Raw genomic sequence first — 21,085 nt, 5'->3', positions numbered from 1 at the left:
GAAATGACAGTTTGGCATACCATGCTAGCAAAACATTATTTAAAGACACCTGTAAATCAATTTGAGATACAGTATGTCTGAATTGTTATCTTGATTATGTAGACATCTCAAATTCATTTAAAGATATCTGCAAATGATATCTTAAAATACAATTTTGAGATATCTCTAATTGATCACTTGGCTTGCCATAGTCTCCCATGTTTCTTGTTTGCAGTTTAAATGCTCATTCGGGACTCTTATCTCTGCATGTCTTCTTACACTGAAGGTCCTTGGTAATGGACATCATGGTGTCCACAGTTCCTGTCTGAATGCAATTCTTACAGCCAAGAAAGCTGCTTATCGACAGGTAGATGTTTTTCTGTGCAATGTGACAATACAGACATCTTGATACAGGGACAGCTGTTAAAGACTGAACTCATGCACTGGTTAACTCAAGATAATGGACATGGAGGCATGTGTTTAACTCTTTCTGTTCTTGTGGTTGCTTTCCCGATCGAGGCGTTTAGCAAACTACAGTATGCTCTTTATAGAAATATGCATGCACTATGTATATAGGTAAGGCTCTCCATGTCAACATTGCGAGCCGACAACTCTTACAAAATAAGCATATCAATCAAAGCCAATACCAGTAATCCTGTAATAGTAAACTCTATTAAACTGAAGAATAAGTGCACTGTACCCCAACCATGGCTTCCAATGCTCCACTAAAGGCTTGAAAAGAGGCAGTATTTAAAAAGAGTGACATTTCGATTATACAACATGTAATCATAGAGCCTACATGAATATAACAAAGTGCTCTGTACCATGAAGTATTGTTCAAAATCAGATCACAGAGAATGCCTAGATCGCAATGCAGTAAGCTCAAGAATACCTACTACTATATATTTCAAGGCTTAGTTGTCCTGCTTAAGGAAAAGGAATTGTTCATGGTGTTTGACTAAATAAATAGGACTCAAATAAGACTCTTATGGGGGAGCTGTCCCTCATTCTCCTCTGTCAGCTATAATGTGAGCATTGAAACAGACACACTGTAATCCAACAAAATGCCTGTCTTTGTCTGAGCGGATGGTTAGCAGAACTGAATGGTGTGATTAAAATAGGTAAGTGGAAAGCAGGTTTGCCGTATACAGTGCGTGAAGCATGATGAACATTATGGAACAGTTAAGGTACTAATTCTAGTGGATATGCAAAATACTCCCAGAATCAAGACGTCTCAAATGTATTTTATTTTTTCCAGCGCTGGCTAAGTAAACTGTTTTTATCAAGTCTGCATTCAGCAGATGTTCCAATCTGTCAACTGTCTGTTTCAATGATTCAGGTGTTTCTGTGTTTATTCTGCACTGATGCATTCTTCAACCTCAGTGCAACAGTGATAGATTAAACACATAGGAAGCTAGGGAAGTAGACAGCAAGCAATATTTGAGTTCATTATCAGACCCTGAGTTCAGAGCTACAACACAGCAATAGAGGTGTTACACAGAGTTTCAAAGCTGAGTGGTAAAACGTATTAACCATGAAAAGATCTGGGCTGTGCAATGGTCTGATCTGGATGGGCTAATATCATTGGCTACTACAATGCACTTGTTATTTGTAATGTTTCTCTGATTGGTTGGTGCTATTTAGTTAGTGCAAACATGGCAGTAATTGAGTTTTTGGGAATGGGAATGCCCCGTAGTTTTATTGGAAATAAAAAGCGATACAATATGGGTGGATAGAGCCTTTTTATTAGCCAACGAAATGAATGAGCTTAACCCCTTCGTCAAGGGTCAGGAGACCCCTATTTTTTGAAGAGTCAAAACAGACACTTTCTATTTACCATTCTGCAACATATAACGCTTTTTTTTTTAGATTCATCAAAGAATTATGTGATACAAGCAGAGTGCCACAGGTTGGGTATAAAAAAGGCTGGTATAGAGTTTATTTGTTGGACCGGAGAAATGAGGACTGCACACCGTGTCACCCCCAAAACTGGTAATTATGCATGAAGTGCCTTTTCTGTATTGCATGCTGATTTTGATGCGTAATAAAGCATTGGTATTACATCGCCTAATTGTTGTATTGAGCAAATCAGTCTGGGTTATTTCACACCAGTGAGGCATGAGCCAGTAACAGCATGGCTGTGGATGAGGCTTTGAGGAATAAGTCTGAAGCTTATCTCAGCTGTTGAAAGACAGGTCTGGGCACAACATGCAGGAAAGGATATATACCAAATATGCATGAAAAAGCCATTTTCTGTCTTGCTAAAAATGTTTATCATTAAATGAATCAGAGTCCTCTTTAGCAGTAGTACAGGACCCTATTCATCAAACTTTAATGTACACCTTACTCAGAGATTAAATCCTGTTTCATTGAATTGCATTTCTCTTTTACAGCTCCCTAACAATCGACTTAAAAAGAAGCGCGAAGTAAAGTTTTGCGAAAAGACCCATTGTATAATATAGATACAGGGCCTAATTCAATTAATGTCTTACTTACTGCATTCATTGATCAATGTTCCCCACGAAATTAAAAACTGATCTGGACATATAGCTCCTATTATCTGACACTAGTGCTATATACAAGATGATTCAAATTTAACGGTTCTTTGAAATAATATCCTCTATCCATGGAAGGTAATTGGTCACTTTGGTGTATAACCCATACTGCCCAGCCTTTGCACACTCCAATCCCCAGGAGACTATGCCTCCAAGGAACCAGTTGCTTCTTTCCTGGTCATAAAAAACAAAAGGGCCACCACTGTCCCCAGAGCAGGCATCTTTTTTGCCTGTCTTGAATCCGGCACATATCATGTTGTCGGTGATAATCAGAGGCTGCCCATTGTCTGACACTTTACCTTCATAGGCGGCTTTGCATGTTTCAAAGTCAACCACTGGCAAGTCCACATACTTTAGTGAAAGAGAACCCTGTCCTAAACCTGAAGCTCGCGTCACACCCCATCCAGACACTATGCCATACTCTTCAGGTTTGACAACAAACCTGTCTTCTTTACCAGGCAGGCAGACCGGCATGATTTTTTCACTGATGGGCACTCTGTGTTCCAGCTTGATCAACGCGATATCGTTGTCGAAGTTGATATTGTCATTCTTGTAGTCTTTGTGAATGAAGATTTTCTCGGACGCACCCAGTACAGCGTTACTGTTCCCCCTGTGAATGACCCCCATTTTCACCCTCACGTTGGCGGTGTCTCCATGGTTGTGTAGCACGTGCGCGGCAGTCAGGACCCAGTTGTCGTAAAGGAGTGTGGCTCCTCCTTTAAAATCTCCCCCCACCTCCAGCAGGACCTGCCATGGGAGCTGTTTCTCCAGCGCCTGTTGTCCCCCAATAATTCGTCCCAGGGTTCTAACTGTTGGAGTCCCACAAGCTGGGGGGAAAAGAAACCTAAAGTTTGAACTATTGGAAGGTGTTGCAAATAAAATAGAAAGAAGACAAGCAACTGCATTATAGACAAATATTCAAGTAAGTTCAGTAATGGGGAAGAAAAATAGATGGCATTCAAATTCTGATCGTCACCCCTGGATATTTTCCCTAGATTTGGTTGATTTATTAACAAATCTATTTAAGGAGGTAGTTATCCAAAAACCTTGTCATTTTAATACCTCAAGAAGTTTACAGTGACAAATCACTATTAAAGGAGGAAGAAGCTTGCTTCCCTACAACTACAACTGCTTGTGGGAAATGCCAAGATACATTTAACAAGGTCTGTTTGTTGAGAGATCACAAAAGACTATGGATGTGCTAATAGACTCATGAAACGGAAAGGCCTTGGTGTAGGAATGGATTACTCACATGGTTCACACTCCGGCAAGGCGTTGCTTCCCTTTGAGTCCCTCCAGTAGCCATCGTGGGCACACGTGTACTTTCCTGCAAGTGTATAACTCATATTATCAACAGCAAGACAAAGGGGAACATGTAAGGAAACGTTTCTTTTTTAATCTTGGTTTCTCCATGTGGCTGTGCAGAGTTAAGTTGTTTTTAAACATGTACACCGCTGTCCTTACCATCTCCATTCCCTTTCATGACATAGAAAGGGCCGTTACATCTATAACGTGCAACAGACTGGTAGGTCGAGGTGGTGAAGTCAACTGTGCCATTGAAGATGCTATCCGGACGTGTGCAGTCGACCACTGAAACAAAACCGAGAGCTTTATACGAGTATTCTCATGTCCAGAGTACACAGTCCAGAGCATCTCTCCAACCTGCTGAACCGCTATGTCCCTCCACGCAAATTGAGGTCCTCTGACTCTGGCTTGCTTGTCATACCTAAGGCTTCTAGTTTTTGGTTTTTATTTTCCATCTCTCTCCCTCCCTTTAAACCTTAATTAATAGTTGTTAAGCCTTAACTGAATGTCAGATAACTCAATCAGTTAACTCAACAGTTAACCTAATCAAGATAAGAGGGTAAAAAGAAACAACTTCCTTTGGTAGTTAGTGTTTGATTAAGAACGTGAAGCGTTTAAAGGGACATAACTACAAAAATTATGAAAAGTAGAATCTCTAGTCATACCCAATCAGAACCACATGTGGGGAGCGGTCTTTTAGGTTCCTGGCCCCGACTCTCTGGAACTCTCTTCCAGCTTTAGTGCATGCAGCTCCCACAATCGCTCGCTTTAAATCAAGTCTCAAGACCCTCTTGTTCTCTCTTGCTTTCAATGCTCTTTAGCCTGATATCTGTTAAAAGCTGCTGTCTAAATTGCTATTTGAGGGTTTTCACTCCATCTTTCAAGGCTGGACAAAAAGCAAGTGACAGACAGTCAAACGTAAAAAGATTTGGACTAATGGTGTCACTCACAGCTGCATGTGGCCATCGGTTTGTCCCAGGTTCCATCTTTCTTGCAAACTGCTTCGTAGGATGACAGTTCTAATTTCCCCTGGAGTAAATATAAGCTTCATGCTCATACCATTGATAAGACTGATAGCAAGACACTGGGTTCAGAGATAAGGGGAATGAATAAAATAGAATGGAAAGAGGGCTGTGGTCGATGTTTAGATTGTTAAAATAGGAGATAGCTTTCCCTTTACTTTTTTTGATGTCTGTGATGCTTTCACTAGTGTACTTTTATTAATTTGTATTGGAAACTGGCGCTTGGTACTGTAAAAGTTAAAGGTTTACCTGCAGTAACTGGTATCCGATCTCACAAGTGAGCCTAAAGCGATCTTTGAAGATGAATCTTGTGTTGGACGGGGAGATTTTACCATGGGGAGGCGCTACAGGATCAGGACAAGGCATCGCTGTGGGAAATGGTAGGGAAGGTTAGCTTGCTGAAAAAACCAAACGAATTGCAATCATTTTCCTACATGTCATAATTTAATATGCAAAGTGACATTTAGCGAAATTATGAGTGATATTAACTCACCAAAATATACATTCCTGTTCCACTACCATGCATTATGTTTGGGTATGTTCAGATCCAATGACAGATTGTTTAGAGAAGTACCTGTGGTCGTGTACTTGATTTTCCATCCAGTATTAGTCCCTGAGGAGTCTGTTTTAAAAGTAATATCCACCTCATAGCTTCCCGTCTCCATTTTCGACGGCAGCGATGTTCCACACAATGGCTCATACTCTTTTTTCTGTGTTTTAATCTTCAAAGGGGAATAACCATATTTACAGCATGGACCATGGTTTTGTTTTATATTGGGGATCCCTAAAACCCCATAGTACTTATCACAGTTGTGTCACTTACAGTCAGTATCGAATGGATCTACATATTTGTTCTTCTAATTGCACCTTTTATAATAATGAAACAAACTGATTTCAAAGCTGCCTGTTCTAAAATAATATGTTTCTAAATTACAGTCCATGCATCACTCCCAGCAGTTGTAGAAAATGACTGGTCTTACACCACTAGAGTCACCTTGCGCCATCCGACGATTTCAAGCCACATTCAGCCCCTGCTCTGTTAATGGATGCTAATGCAAACATAGCAACAGGAAAAGGGTCAAATAAAGGTTGCGTCACATAATGCCACTATGCCCTGTAAATACAGCATAACATACAAATAGATGCATGAAAGAGTGTGGTGTGTGCTCTGTACCAGAGAATGCTTCTAAACTATCACCCTTTGAAGTGTCAGTAGATTCAAACGTCATTGTAATAGTTCTATTGCTATTGGATATTAAAGGCAATTCAAATGACATCTGAGGCTATTTATGCTTTAACCACAAATCTGCTAACCTTCAAAACGTCGTAAGGACATTTTACATCTGGATGCGTTTCTACATCGAAGGAATGCTCGAACTCCAGTATGATGCTGAAGCCCTCCTCCACCTTGATGTGGTAGTCACAGCTGGAGAGCTTGGGGTAGGGTGAAGGGAACTCTGGACTCATCAGCTCTCCAGATCGTTCGGTGAATACCTGTCCACTGCAGTTGACTAGAGGAAAATAAATAAATAAATAAATCCAAGCATATTAAATCACGTGACACTGCTTGGAGCGCTGAAAGCAACAGAAAATGTTCTGTGGTAGCGTCATTGATGAAGTATGGTGTATGTTGGGCATGCCTCATATTACCTGGACAGCAATGCCCAGTAATACATTCAGGTCTGTTTGTTTTCCATTATAGGACAGATCTGACATTGAAAGAAACTTCCTTTCCAGAGTGAGAAGGTGAAATCAACCGCAGGGCTGATAGAGAAGTCAGGGTGCTGTCATCTTCTGCAGGATTAGCATTGCATTGTTGTTCAGTCATAATAAAAGTGTTCAGGTCTGTCAACAGGCACAGCACCAGACAAGTCATTCATCATTTACTGTGCAGCACTCAGCAGGCAGAACAAACCCCTCAGTAATAACAACTGATGGAGTTTAATGCCAGTTGTCCCACAGCGGTGTATTGGGTACTTTGACTGGCGCTAGGTCATCAGCTCAGACTTATTGAATTGTTTGTGTTTGACTTTGGAATAGAATGGAACACAATGTGATTGTGAATTGGGCCGGCAGTACAAACCAAATAATTTAAAAGTCATACATTTCAGACGGTGAAACCATTTTTTATTGATGTAGTATACTTATATTTTGAAAGTAAACAATGTTACTTTGGAATTACATATGAAGTAATACATTTTTCATATTGAGTTCCTGTAGACATCCTATGAAAGGACACCAATTCATGTACATTCCACTAGGATATTAGACCATCTATCAACAACAATTATTAGAATTAAAAAGGTATTATTTTAATTAATAATATTATTTTCCCCAAAGGTTAAATATGTTTTATGACTGTTATCCTGCCCTGATGTCTTCTAAATTGTAATTTAATAACTAGTTTTTCATTATTATTATTATTATTATTATTATTATTATTATTATTATTATTATTATTAAACTTATATATCCATAGACGTATATATGGTTTATGTATCAGATCATTTTCTTGTTAATAATTACAACAATTAAAAATAAAAAGTCGGTTTTGTTAACAGTGATGAATTATCTATGGAAGTATCCAGGTGCTATTACTGCTATGTGCGAAAGCAAGGTATCAATTATCTTTGCCTTGACATCTTATTCCCCCCGGGAGCCCAAAGTAATTTAGTTGAACTCATGACGCGTGTCAGAGATTAGCTGTCTGAGATACTTGGATTTGGGTTCCTCCCATGAGCCTCAGCCAGGCTAGCACCAGGGCAGACGTATTATTCAACATCATCTTTTACACCTGCTTGGAATGCTAGCATGATTCATAGCTTGCAGTGTTTTCAAATTATGTTCTCTTTAGATATTTAGTTCTTTCATGCTGTGGCTTGACAAACCTGGCTAAATGAACCATACGAGGATGTGCTTTGGGGACAGGAAATTCAACTGAATTCTTTTGATTGGTGCAATTAAACCGCCTGTCCGTCAAGATTTTGTAGTCTTTATATGCAGAGCGCCATGCTTGAATGGAGTAAACCACACCAAAAACATGTTCATAAACTAAAAAGATTGAATGAATAGTTGTTTCTTTATACTGTGGCAGAGCGCCATGCTGGGGTTGAATGGAGATCAATCAACAGCCACCACCAAAGGAACATGTTCATAAACTAAAAAGATTGAATGAATCCAATGAAGGCATTGCCCAGCCTGGAAATTGTTATTTTTGCTTTTTGTCTTGCTTTATTTGTGTTTAAATCCCTTTATTTTGTGCCCTTTATATAGTTGTTTCTGTCTGGTTTACAGTATGGACCACCTACTGCACAAAGCCAGATTTACTAATAATACGATCTCCTAATTGAATACTTGTGATGGCAAGTGGTAATGCAAAAAAGCAGTCTGATGTAGTACAGCCCCTTACCTGTGCACATCCTCTTGTTGGAATGGAGAGAGTACCCCTTTCTGCAGGTGCAGTAATAGCCCCCCATGTAATTGTAGCAATTATGGTCACAGATAGGCTCTCCATCCTCTGTAATTGCACATTCATCAATATCTGGGAAAACAGGAATAACGATTAAACATTTCATGAACCACTTTTATAAACCTTTTTTTTGGTGGGCCATGTAGTCACTGCGATCTCAACAGATTTGTCAGGTGTGAGTGAGCAGACTTGCAGTGGGCTTGCTGCGGTGCCTGTAGCTGCAATATACAGAATCCCCTGTGTAACCCACAGCACACAGACAAAGCCCTTGATGGGGTAGAGGGAGTTAATGCTTCTGGGTGCTCGTTAGAAGCGTAGAGGGCTGGCAGGCTGGCCTTTTGCTTAGAAGCGACATCTCAGCAGCAGCAGGTGTAAAAGCATCATCATCACCATCATCATCGTTATTATTATTATTGCACTGGCAGCTCGTGTAATTCTTTCGGATAGCTTTGTCACTCACTGATCAGGGAGTGACAGACAGTACGCCCTTCTCTCAGGCACAGTAAATCCGGGCTGACAATGACAGGTTAATTGTCTGAACCCTTCACTGCTAATTACGGTAAGCCGGGAGGACAGCTTTTAAGAACTGCGGATCAACCCATGCTTGCACGTTCCTGTGGACAGCTCTAAAATTCAATCTGCCACTTGTTGTTTTGTAACTGGACATTGCCTCGAAATAATTGGTTTATTTTTTGTCGGGTTGCATCAGTCAAGAAAGAGTTAAACTCTACTTGCAGTGATAAGCCAAAATAATTCCTAGAATCAAGTGACATTAGGAAAGATATCGGACTATAAACATCTTTGTTGTTATCGTTTGAAGCCAAAAATAAAGTCAAACGTGGCTTCTGGTCATATTTTACATTCAGTTAAACAATTCAAGGATAATAATGAATGTTTTCAGTGCTAGAAAGATTCATATAACAGGCTCTAAGAACACATTGAATACGTTGAAGGCGCTATACCAGTGGTTCTCAAGTCTAGGTTTTGGGTTTCACCCAGTGGCAAAGGGTCTTAGAAACTGGGTTCCATCCGTGTCATTCATAACAGGAAACTAAAGGAATGTTAAAGGGTCCAAGGGCACTCTGGAAAAAATACAAGGAGCCAGTAACTGAGGCCACGTATAGTAATGATACTAATATTGCATTATTTTACACACATATTCTTTGTTATGCAGCGCAACCATTTTGGCATTTATTACTATTATGCTTTTCTTTTGTTTTTTCTACAGACAATTCACACTTCTCCTAATATATAGAGTGTATGTGACCACTGTACACTATATACCAATTTAGAGAACAATGTTAAGCCCTTTCTAACAAACCCTTTTGCTAGCACAGGCTGAAGGATCTTGCCTTTGTTTAACTCCATGCATATACGAATCACCCATTGAAAGGAGCCTGTCTATATGATTAGGCAGAGGCGATGAAACTGCAAAGCGTAGGAAGTGAGGAGCTTAAACCTGACATCAATGCAAGCAGGGCGGTAGGGAATGGAAGAACGCAGAGAAATCAATTTTCAGTTGTAATCTGTCTGACTCGACTGATTATAGCCATCCAGTTACTAGCCCACAGGCATTTTCACACTTCCTTTATTTCAATTAACTTAACAGTAGTGTTTTGTTAAGTCTTGAGTCTCCACTATCCTATCCCCACGTTTTATTATAAATGCTTGTCAAAGAGAAATGGGAAACTGATAATAATGATTGAGCCAGAATAAAAAAAAGGAGTTGATTAGAGGCTGGTGGATAAACACTTTTGAAATTGTATTACGGTTTTCTGTTCTGCAGCACCACTGTGCGCTTTACAAACCACATCAACAAGGTTGAAGTTCTTACCTTCAGCTGCAAAGAAAGCTGCAAAGCCGGTAAACCTCTTCTCATTGGAATAGTCAGATCTGAAAACGACTGTCATGGTGTTGTCTGTTGAGTAGATTGCAGTAACCCCGGGTGCATCCTCAGTGTCTACACCATTCTCTCCACAAAACCGTGCCGTCTCGTTCCCTCCTGTAATAATCTGAAAAGTTTGTTTTATGTATTTGAAATATTCAGATACAAGCATGCGGACACATTAATGAAAGCATCTCAGACTTCTTAAAGTTAAAAATATAAAAATATTAATACATGCTTTATACACTAACAGCATGATTTTCAAAAGGGGCAACATAGAGACTGGGTCGCAAAATGATTTTTAAGCCCTGATTTGTGTAACTAAGTCACTTTATTTAGATTTTTAAAGGTTCTAAACTCTTTGAAAGCCGTATAGTCAGTGACCCAAATCAAGGTTTTGAACAGCTTGGCTCACCATTTTAACAGGAGTACAACCAGCTACAGGGTGAATGAGGTAGGCAGTCCACTGGGACCATGAATATGACATTCAAGTTCACCCCACACATGCTGAACTGGATTAAGTTGCTTTTCTTAAGCATTTTATTCACAAAGCATCTACACTAATCCCCCAGGCTGGTTGCATAAAACATCTTAAGCATTAAGTTTAAGTATAACACTTAAGGATACATTTTCCCTTAACTAGGATTGACATATAAGGAGAAAATTAAGGGGAGATTTAACTTAAGGTGTTGTATGCAACTGGCCACACATCCTGTGCTCTTGGAACTGTAGCACAAGTAAATATTTCCTCATAGAAGGGTCTTGTCTACAGCACAGAGGGATGCAGGGAACTCAAATGCTTGCTGTCCATGAAAAGAGTGTTTTTTAGTTGTTTCAAAGCTAAGAAAAGTCAAACTAAACAAGGTTTTCTTGAGTGATACAGTGGTGTTACAATTACACGCATTGAGGGCTTCTCTAAACCTACATACAGAACCCCACTGAAATAGATAACATTGACAGGTTTCCTAACGAAGTGAGGTTAATCAAAATTACCTGAAGGTAGTCATATTCACACAGGTAAGAAAGTTCTAGATTGAAGTGCGTGAAGTAAAGCTTAATCCTGTTCCCCACCGGGACTGTAATGTTCCAGATCCGCTTGATATTATTGGGATAGGGGTTTGGAAATCCAGGCGTGGAAAAACTTCCATGGGAGGCTTTTAGGTCAATACTGAAAGCTAAATGCAGCACGCTGACTGCAATTACCATCAACCTGTGAAAAAAGAAACACGATTGCAGCACTTGAAATACTGGATAACATTGCAGCGTACTTTACAGCCAAAAGCATATGTGTCAAAAAAAACGAACAAAATAAACATCTCAGATAATGAATCTAAAGTTGCAGTATAGCATTACATTTTACACTATATAGTTCCTCTTCTGTTTACCGCATTCTTCCATAGACTATTTAGCTTTCCTTGCAATCTATATTGATTACAGGTGCTACAACTTACAGCAGCAGGGGGTTATAAACAACACCTTGTTATAAGTCAAGAAGCAAAACAAAATTAAAATGGAAGATTTTTTAAATTGTGTTTTTTTGTTTTTTTTTTCCAGATACCATTTTACAATGTTGACATGGGATTAAAAATAATTCTTAAATGTGTAATAAAAAATGGGTTTGTACTAAATTTTCCTTTAGTAATGTATGTGTTACTGTATATGACATAATATGCTGTCTTATTGAATTAAGTATACTGGATCATTTCATTATTAATGTCACACTTACAAAAGCTTTATATAGCAATACAGAAATGGACAAAAGATTTGCGTCACCTACAATTTTAGGATTGAGGCATCATTTAAAAAAATTAAAAAAAAAACTAAATTATGAACATAATTTAGATCTTTTATTTAACATCATGCAGTCAAATAAACTAGAAAAAATCACAAAAGTCTACTGGAAGCCATAATATTAGTACAGTATTTTATGTTCAATTTTCAAAATGTCACTTTTTAAAATTTTTGTCAATTTTTTGTGGAAAATGGAAAACTACAAAGCCATACGTAATTCAATATGTTAACATTGTTCGGCAGGTTTCATTCGACTTTATGAAGCAGAATGAGTTAATTGTATAGGGTGGTGCAAAACTTTTACATAGCTGTACATGATTATCAGCATTTTACAGGAATTAAAACAGCGTATTGTGCTCTTACCTCATCATGATCTTCTTTCGCAGCACTTATAAACTAATGTAATTCAGTAAATACAAACTGAAGAGACAGCTAATCATTGACCACTGTGTGCATCAGGTTGCTGAACCCTAGTATTGATCTGCCTTTGAAGATGCTGCTCAGATCAAAACAAGTATTTTCTTATTTTGTTGTTGTTGTTTTAATTGGAAATAACACAGGGAGTGGGGAGCAGTTTAAACTCCCCATCCTTTGCAACACTTTTTGAGAAGGTGGTGATTTGTGAAGATACCATTTAAAACCATGTCAGAAATCTGGATGGTTCACTTGTGAAATGACTGTTTGATTAAACCAATGGCTATCAGTCTGTGCAAACAAAGTTGGCCTGTTTAGTCATTTTCCTATAAACAGCAATTATTTCAACTAAAGAGGACCTACAAAGTGATAATGATACCGGTTATCGAAATTAGTCACAACAAAAATTGATATTTCACTATTGGTGTGATGTGATTCTTTTTTATTCCAGGGTGAAATTTTGCATGGGATTAATTTACTGAATGAAGTCAGCAGAAATATAGCCATAGTATACAAAAGTATACAAATGTTTAACTGGGCTTTAAACTTTATTTGTATTTACAAAATGCATAGCTTTACACTTTATACAATATTGATAGCTTTACACTTTTTTACAATATTGATACTTCTATCATAGTTAAAGTATAAGGCTACATGATCCAAGTTAATGCTTAACTCTAATGAGGGTCTGAGAAACCTACATAATTGGCGATGTTGTCTTTCTTGACAATTGTACCACTTGTAAAATCAAGAAGAATTAGTTTGAAGGTTCTAATGGGCTGTGATTGTAATGAGAGTAGCAAGATCTTTCTCTGATTAGGCATCATTAATTCTTCTCTGAGGGTTTCCATATTGTACCACACAAGATCTATGTGGTATAAGCAACTTTCTTGCAAGACTTTGATCACCCAATGACATACTTGCTCTTCTTCTAGGAGGTGATCTGTACAACAGAGCCACAGTTCATGTTGAGAAGCAATCAAACAAGGGTTTTTTGATGAATGGGACCAGATTATGCTGTTGAAAAACAATAGGGTACCGATAAACTAACAGGTGCGTGCTGCTTTGCCAGAGCCAATTACAGCAGCGTTATGAATTTTAAATGAAGTGGAAATGCGAACGCATCCAGACTGACATAAACATCCCAATAAACATGAAATGAAATGATTTCCCACCGTTATTAAAACTGATGGAGGGAGGATTATACATGCTAATGGTAAATTTGTCATCCTGCTTGTGCTAAACAATTATTTCAGCCAAGTGGGTCTTTAAAACACATCCTAGTTCCCAAGTGCTCGTTGAGAGTTATAATTATAAGGTAGCCCGGAAGGCTATTTCGTTAGGAAATGTAAGCATTGATTGTGTTTTTCAAAGATGCATCGAGCTATGTGTGTGGCTGATTGTAAGAGGGCAGAGGTCAGTCACTGACTGCTATACTGAAACAAAAACAAATTGTTTTAGATAGCATCACTGTATATATTTTCCAATATTCTAACTATTTTGAAGTGAAAAGAACAGCACATTTTTACTTAAATTTGAAATATACCGATCTTGCAAGTACACTATAAATAAGGAAAGCAACTACTTCTTGGTACAGTACCTTATTACTTCCAGTATGAGACTTTATTGACCTTCAGCACAGGAAGTGAGACTGTAACAGGAAGCAGCAGTGTGAGTTGCTAAATCTTAAGCATAGTACTGATCTGTTTAAAATTAGTTTTGAAGCCTTATCATTCATTTAAGAAACTGGCTTCAGAACTTGAGAACAAAATGACAAGATTTGATTTATATAGCTCTAATTTATGGAAGCTATACAAATAGCCTCTAGATTGTGATTTTTCTTAAGTAAGGAAAGACATCATCATGAGTGAAGTCTCTTCTGTTCTGTTCCGTTCTTCTACCTGAGTGCTTTTAATTATGTGTTGCCATGATATCACAGTCGCGGAGTTAGTACTTCCCAATAAAACATGACAGTTCTGCTTTGATGAATAACAGATTCATGCTCAAAGTTTGCTGTGAATCCAATACAAAGGCGTGCAAGACTGCCACTTCACCCTTCAGAGCGCTGGTGTGTAATTAAATGTTACATTTTAGAGAAGTATGAGAAATTGAAAGGACGCAATGATTCACGAATCAGTATAAAGACAATTAACTCAAACAAAGAGCAAATCTAATGACGCCCACTGGTTGTTTTTTCAAATGTCTTTGCAAATATTCAATGATAATTATTATTATTTGGATAAATGTCTTTGATTCGTTGTAACTGTAGGTAAAAGAAAAGAAATACATTAAATGCTGTTAACCCTTAACTAAATCATTTTATGACTTACTAATGAACAAGAATTACTTTTACATTGATAGACCAAGGACTACATATTTGTTGTGTCTGTTGCACCTCAGAGGTAGAGAACCTGGTGATATTTTTTCCAATTTAATCAAGACGGGAGAGACAATACATAAAGTCAGGGCACATCTGATAATGTGTCACCCTGGACTCTGAGAAATAATGCTCAGTCGAGCGTGCAGCTGAATTCAAAAGACAAACATGACACACACTCACAGACTTATCCATGACCCCCAGGGGTTCTTTCGATCTGAACACAAACCTCCCAGCTCTAATGCTTGCTGCTGTGACAGTGATTGCATTTCCTCATTAAACTAAGAGCAACCTGCTTGACATCAAAAGGCATAGGCCGGGATTGTGGTCTGGCTGACACCCTCCAGACTGCAGTCAGCGAGTAATGGAAATGATCAATGTCAATGCGAGACGAGAAACTAGAAATGGGGAGCTTGTGTCTTTGCCGCTGTAACTTTTTAAGGATCACTCGAGAGGAAAACTAGCTCTTGTCCCTGTGGCAACATGAAGCAACCTTTTGTAGAATTGACTGCATTTCCTGATGCCTTGGTGTCATTTTGTCAGGGACTCGTTTGAAAACAAAGGGATTTTTTTTATCCCTGTGAAGCTTGATTAGGTTCTGAATAAGATAATAAGAAATGTAGACCCAGTTGCCCCTTCCTAGAATGTAATGAGGATAAAACACACACATACTGTACTCCCCGGTCTACCTATCAAAGTGAAAGCTTCAGTTATTTATTTCTCTGTTTGTATACCAGTCTAAAATATAATCAGTGCATATTATTACAATTATTTAAAAGGAAAAAGCTACACAATACACACCCCTTTCAATAAAAAAACACTCATTAAAATACTATTTCAATATCACTTTGTTTTGACTATGGCATTTAATCCTAAATCCCAACTTTAATCTAATCCTGAACTCACTAAAACCCTGCATGCTATAAACAGTGCATGGTACAATGCATTGAATTTTCTTCAATCTACAGAATTATTCCAGATGGAATGTTTCGTTTTAATGGAAGTCTCTGTCGGATATCAAAGTCCTGGCACTGTACTGTGGTGCAGCGCAATTCTCTGCCAGCATCCCTGCCACCTACTTTTATTTGGACTGTAGCAACATGTAAGGCAATCATTCAAAACAGTGGTTTTGTCAGTTGAATCAAGTACTCCAGATGCAGACCTTGCTGTACAATCAGAAACTAGGATCTCAATTAAGGTTTGAGTCAATCCTGGATGGATATTGAACCATCAGCTCTCCAAACACAAAATCACTTATCCCAAGCTAATAGACCTTTAACAAGCAGCAACATTACCCATTGCTCCACCTTGAGTTAGATAATGAATTCCTGCAGCAGACCAGAAAATATAATATTTCTTAAACCGTTCCATTGATTGAGGCACAAATAGCGTACTTCAGAACAGAAGCTTGCTGTTACTTCCAACAAGCTTCACGTCTATTACTGCTAGAGTTGCGTGGGGAGCAGAAGCCAAATTATGCTTGATACAGTACAAAGTAAAATGAGTTTTGATTGTTGCTCTGGTTAGTATTAAGATACAGGGTGATTCAAATGTTGTTTAACTCGTTCATGGATATGAAAAAGTTTGCACCGTAAGCTGCAGGAAGCACCATAGAGCACCATTCCATTTTGCTTCTTTGGTGTTGCATTGCTCTACTGTGCATGCTTTTGGTACTGTGCATACAAGGGCAATCAATTCTATGATGCCACCCACAATCAAGATAACCCTTTCAGTCCTGGGTTACTGTTGTCGAAATTAAGTTAATAATTAAAGAATGAACTCCTTTATTGAGTAAACATGAGAACAAGATAAAACACTTTTTTTTATCATTTATATTTTTACACTAACTCAGACTGGAACAGGAGTCCAGTGGGGTTTCAGCATGATTTCTGATGGTTAACATATAGCTCTAAAATAAAGACCTAAAGGGTTAAATATAGTCTCATTGGCCTATAATAACATAACCCTTCCAGTTGGATACAGCAATAAGCATGCCTATTGACCTTCAGTTCACCGGGATTGCTGTGGTAAAGGAACATGAGCACACTAGCATTAAAAAAAAAAAGGTGCCGCCATAGCTATGAAATATTATCCATATAATATGTTTGATGATGTGCCTTTTGAGATGCCTACAATACTAGGAGGAGGAGGTCATTGTCTTGTTATGACTGTACATGTTTGATGTACCAATTTAATATTGACTTTTCCTGGTCAATGCCGTGACGTATCTCTTTGTAATCTAGAATATCCTGGGACCTTTGATATGCAGCAGAACTGTGCTCAGCAGGTATTTTTTGTATGTAGAGATCTGCAGTAGTTTGTAGATGCAAATCCTGTAAATATTGACTGTGACCAGGATCATGTCAATTGGAATTATTTGACTTCTATTTGTCTTAATGTTTTTATGATTGTTTGAAAGGTTTTTCTCCTGTTTGAATGATTTATTGATTTTATAACGTTGTTTCTCTTGCTAGGGCCCCCTTGTAAATGAGATACATATCTCAAGGGTTCTATAATAAATACATTTGTAAATTTGAAATTTGATGCCGAATTTGTTCAGGATTGTCCAGGAGCATACAGTACCTTTCAAATAGGGCCAGGATGGATTTTCTAATCTTCAAACAAACACTGCTTGAAACGTAGCAAAGTGTTAAAACTGACAGCGTTCGTTCCTATAACAGATTCTACAAATGACTGTATCAAAATCACAGACTTTGCCTAGTTTTAGAAGAGAAAGCAAGGCTGTTGTCAAAATGAGGAGTTAGGGCCGAGCTAAAAATGAAGCTGCATTTGCTTCCCAGCTGCTTTTAAAAGCAAGGCTAATAGCAGAAAATTGCACTTGATGAATTGATGTTGAATCTTGCGCTGAGGTTAATCCTGGCTCTGAGAAGCCCATTATTCTTTCAATTTAGGCTTTGGCGTCTGTTAACATGTATTAGGATCCGTCTCCTGGTGCTCCCGTGCCTCTGTCTGGTACAGCCAAGCCCTGTCATGGTCCAATTGAGATCCCAGGTGGACCGCTCTGTACCAGTAATGAGAGGGAATGGGATGTGATAATAAGATGGGAGCAGCTGCTGTCTCTATTTCAAACACATTTCTGTAGGACAGCTTTACACCTGAACCTACATGCCACTCTCTGAACGAAACAAGCAGGGCCCTGCTTACAAATCTTGTTTAAAGGATTAGTATAATGTTCTGGCAGGAGAAGAACCTTGTTCTGTGAAAAAGAACTACAGGGTTTTGTTTTGTTAGCATCAGTCCAGAAGACTTGTTGTTTTCAGTTTGCCCCACATAGGAATCGTGGGGTGGGGGGGGTGGGGGGTCATGTGATCATGTGACTTGGAAATTCCAGCAATGGTCAGCACTGGGATGAGCTGGTACTTGCTGGTTTTCAACAGGTCGTGGTGATTCAAGAGCCTGTAATACTGGTTCAAGAGAAAAACTATTTTTTACTGTAGACATTTTAAAGTCAACTGAGTCACAGTAGCATTCATTGTTTGAATTCAAAATATCTTAACAATTAATTTATACATCATCAAGATGAAAAGGAGAATTGTGCTTCAGGCTCCTTGCTTCAACAATTCAAGACTGGAGAGCAGCAGCAGAAAAGCCCAGAAACAGTACACGATGTTACACTATGAAAGGAAAGGCAATGTAACCTAACACTACAGCACTGATCTTCTCTACCATCAGGTGCGCCTGTTGGTTTGGGTGGTGATATTGGGTATTAGTATTTTCTTTTAAATATCAGTGATGGGCATTGGTCGCTTGATTTAATGTGCATTAGTCATAGCTTTTAAAGCTGTAGATATGTATAAATTCCCAACACATCAGAAACAATGGTATCGTCCCGTTCTGCTGTAATGTTTAAAAAAGGTTTAAACCCTGACCTGTCTTTAATCAATACCCTTTTACTGTGATGTTCTGTCCCTTGGAGAGGGGGGGGGGGGTGGAATCACAACTGTAACACTGAGACAGATGAGTTTTCCACACCGCTGGGCTTTTCAATCACAAAGACACTGTGTGCAAAACATTCTTTTCTTAACCTGTTTCCACGCAATTTAAAATAAGCCGTCTGGGGACACGGCAGAAGGTAATAACCCTAAAATTGATCCAGAAACTTCAAGCTCTCAATGATGCCTGTATCATTTGAGAAAAAAACCAATATAATCATTTAGTGTTAAACCTGCCTGCGTTCCTATTATTTGAACAATGGAGAAGTAGGTTCATTGAAATTCTTATTTATATACAGTAGGTGTAAAAGAGGACTCTAATACATTTAAAAAATGCTGCTGATATACTATTGAAGTATATTGAGGCTGGGTTTAAAGGACTCTTTGCAGAATATCTGTCTTTCAGTGAGATTAAACACCCCACTGTGAGCAGTGAAATAAAACTGGAAGAGTGGGATAGTACTGGTAATTGCAGTTCACCCAAACCTTAAGTCTTCTGCTCGCAACTTATTAATTTTTGGGAAATGTTACTGGTTGTTTTACACAAAAAAAAGGTGTACACTAGATGCATGCCTGTCCAAAATGTTGATTCGGTTGATCTTTAAAAAACGAAATTTAATTTTGGTCTTTTCTGCATTATTTAAAAATGTCCTCGAGCTGGTGAAGTGTGAGGCTGTATATAACGACTTGCATTGCTATGGAGATGGGTGTCTGATCTCACTTCTTTATCGCCATGACATCTCATTTTCTGAGAAACCCGTTTCGCTGTATTGTGCAAAGTGGTCATTATGTGCTTTAAGACAGTGAAGAGGCAGGCTGAAAACAATTACAGCCAAATCTATCAGATCATTATTCTTCTCTTAGTAAATGCCATATTCGCTTTGTGACCCGCCACCAGTGCATTAAAGAGACCCGCGGTGTCTGACTTTTAGTTAGAACGGTCCTGATAGACGCAAGACATTTATTAGCCAGGCCTTTGCCTCCTTGAAAAACACCTAAAAAAAAAGCAACCATGCCTCCATTTGTCACGAGCTCAGCTTCAAACCAGTCAAAAGCAAAAGTTTTCTCCGGAAATGTTACAGCTGAGCGCCTGAGAATGAACGTGACTCTGGAGAGAGAGAGAGAGAGAGCTGGAATCATTGTCATTAGAGATGTGCAGGAAATGAAATCTTTCACTCCCCTTTAAAACAGTGATTAAACTAGTTCAGTAAATCATACCCTCGATGCAGCATTATATGATATGCCTGTTTGCTTTGTTCGCATCAGTCCACAAGACCTTCTTTCAGTTTGCCCCATGCGAGTCACGTGATCTCAACTCCTACATAAATCTAGCTGTTCAAAACCTGTATTCGACTTTATATACATACGCAATGTACCGCTGAGTAAATCTTTTCCAGCAACATAATCTATTCGGTTTCAGTTCCTAGATGCGCAGCTCATGTCGAAACGCTAGCCTCTGGCTTTCTACAGTATTTGTCAGGCTCGCTACAAGCAGGCAAGCATCAGAGGTGTGAATATTCCCATTGACCAATTACTAAGCAAAGCACTAACTGACAGGCTGGCATGCCTGAACCATGCAGAATGAACACACTGGAAGCCCTTTCACCACCAACCTCTGCAGCCTCACAGTAGCTCTGCATTCGGTTCCACATCTTCTTCTTTCTGCGATTCTTCCTCAGACAAATGCTTTAGTACAAGATGTTTGGAATGAGATGTTTGGATACACTTTAGAACACAGTGTAGTTGCTTCCAATGTCATTTTTTTTATCTGGTGGTACTGGCTTGTATTGCTTCAGTATTGAGTCAGTATCATTTTTCTCTAAATCTGTCAGGCTGTGAGCGGCTTTGAAGTTGTCAAGAGAATCAGAGTCAGAGAATATATGTTGTTCCCCTAGCAACCGTTATTCAGGATTATTGATTCCCCTTCTGAATATTTGTATCCCCTTATTTTTATGTAACAAAGTAATCTTTCTTTTATTATAAGTCTTTATCCATTTCAATTAAAACCTTAGTTTAAAGACCCCTTTCCATAAACCTAACCCTGTACAGCCCTAACCACCCAATCCCCTCTGACAGGCCCAGTCTCTCCTATAATAATACATGAGAACAGCCTGCAAACACTGCTCACATTTACTAGCATTATACATGTAGAATTGATAGAAAAATAGGATACATAACACACACGCACCTAATGGGGGAACACCATTCCACACCAGCGCTGAACACCATTCCTCGTTCCATTCAAATCCTGTTACCTCTCAACTCTACTCTGCGTTTATACAGACAGTAAATAGATAGGGCTGACAGCCGTTTATACAGACAGTGAATAGATAGG

The 21,085-nt window shown here is 38.7% G+C and overlaps 1 protein-coding gene across 1 annotated transcript; it reads right to left on the bottom strand.

Annotated features, from left to right (window-relative positions):
- Nucleotides 1–1,708: 1,708 nt before the first annotated feature.
- Nucleotides 1,709–12,581, bottom strand: LOC121328317 (mannan-binding lectin serine protease 2-like). The gene is made up of 11 exons (XM_041272934.1): nt 12,370–12,581; nt 11,209–11,425; nt 10,165–10,342; nt 8,271–8,402; nt 6,176–6,372; nt 5,436–5,583; nt 5,111–5,229; nt 4,790–4,868; nt 3,999–4,124; nt 3,787–3,861; nt 1,709–3,361 (listed from the first exon to the last, which is right to left on the bottom strand). The coding sequence occupies exons 1-11, from the start codon at nt 12,375–12,377 to the stop codon at nt 2,574–2,576; spliced, it is 2,067 nt and encodes a 688-aa protein (XP_041128868.1). The 5' UTR covers nt 12,378–12,581; the 3' UTR covers nt 1,709–2,573.
- Between the last annotated feature and the right edge of the window lie 8,504 nt (nt 12,582–21,085).

The sequence above is a fragment of the Polyodon spathula genome, chromosome 16 (assembly GCF_017654505.1).
Source record: "Polyodon spathula isolate WHYD16114869_AA chromosome 16, ASM1765450v1, whole genome shotgun sequence".
Lineage (NCBI taxonomy): Eukaryota > Metazoa > Chordata > Actinopteri > Acipenseriformes > Polyodontidae > Polyodon > Polyodon spathula.
This window is presented reverse-complemented; position numbering and strand designations above follow the sequence as displayed.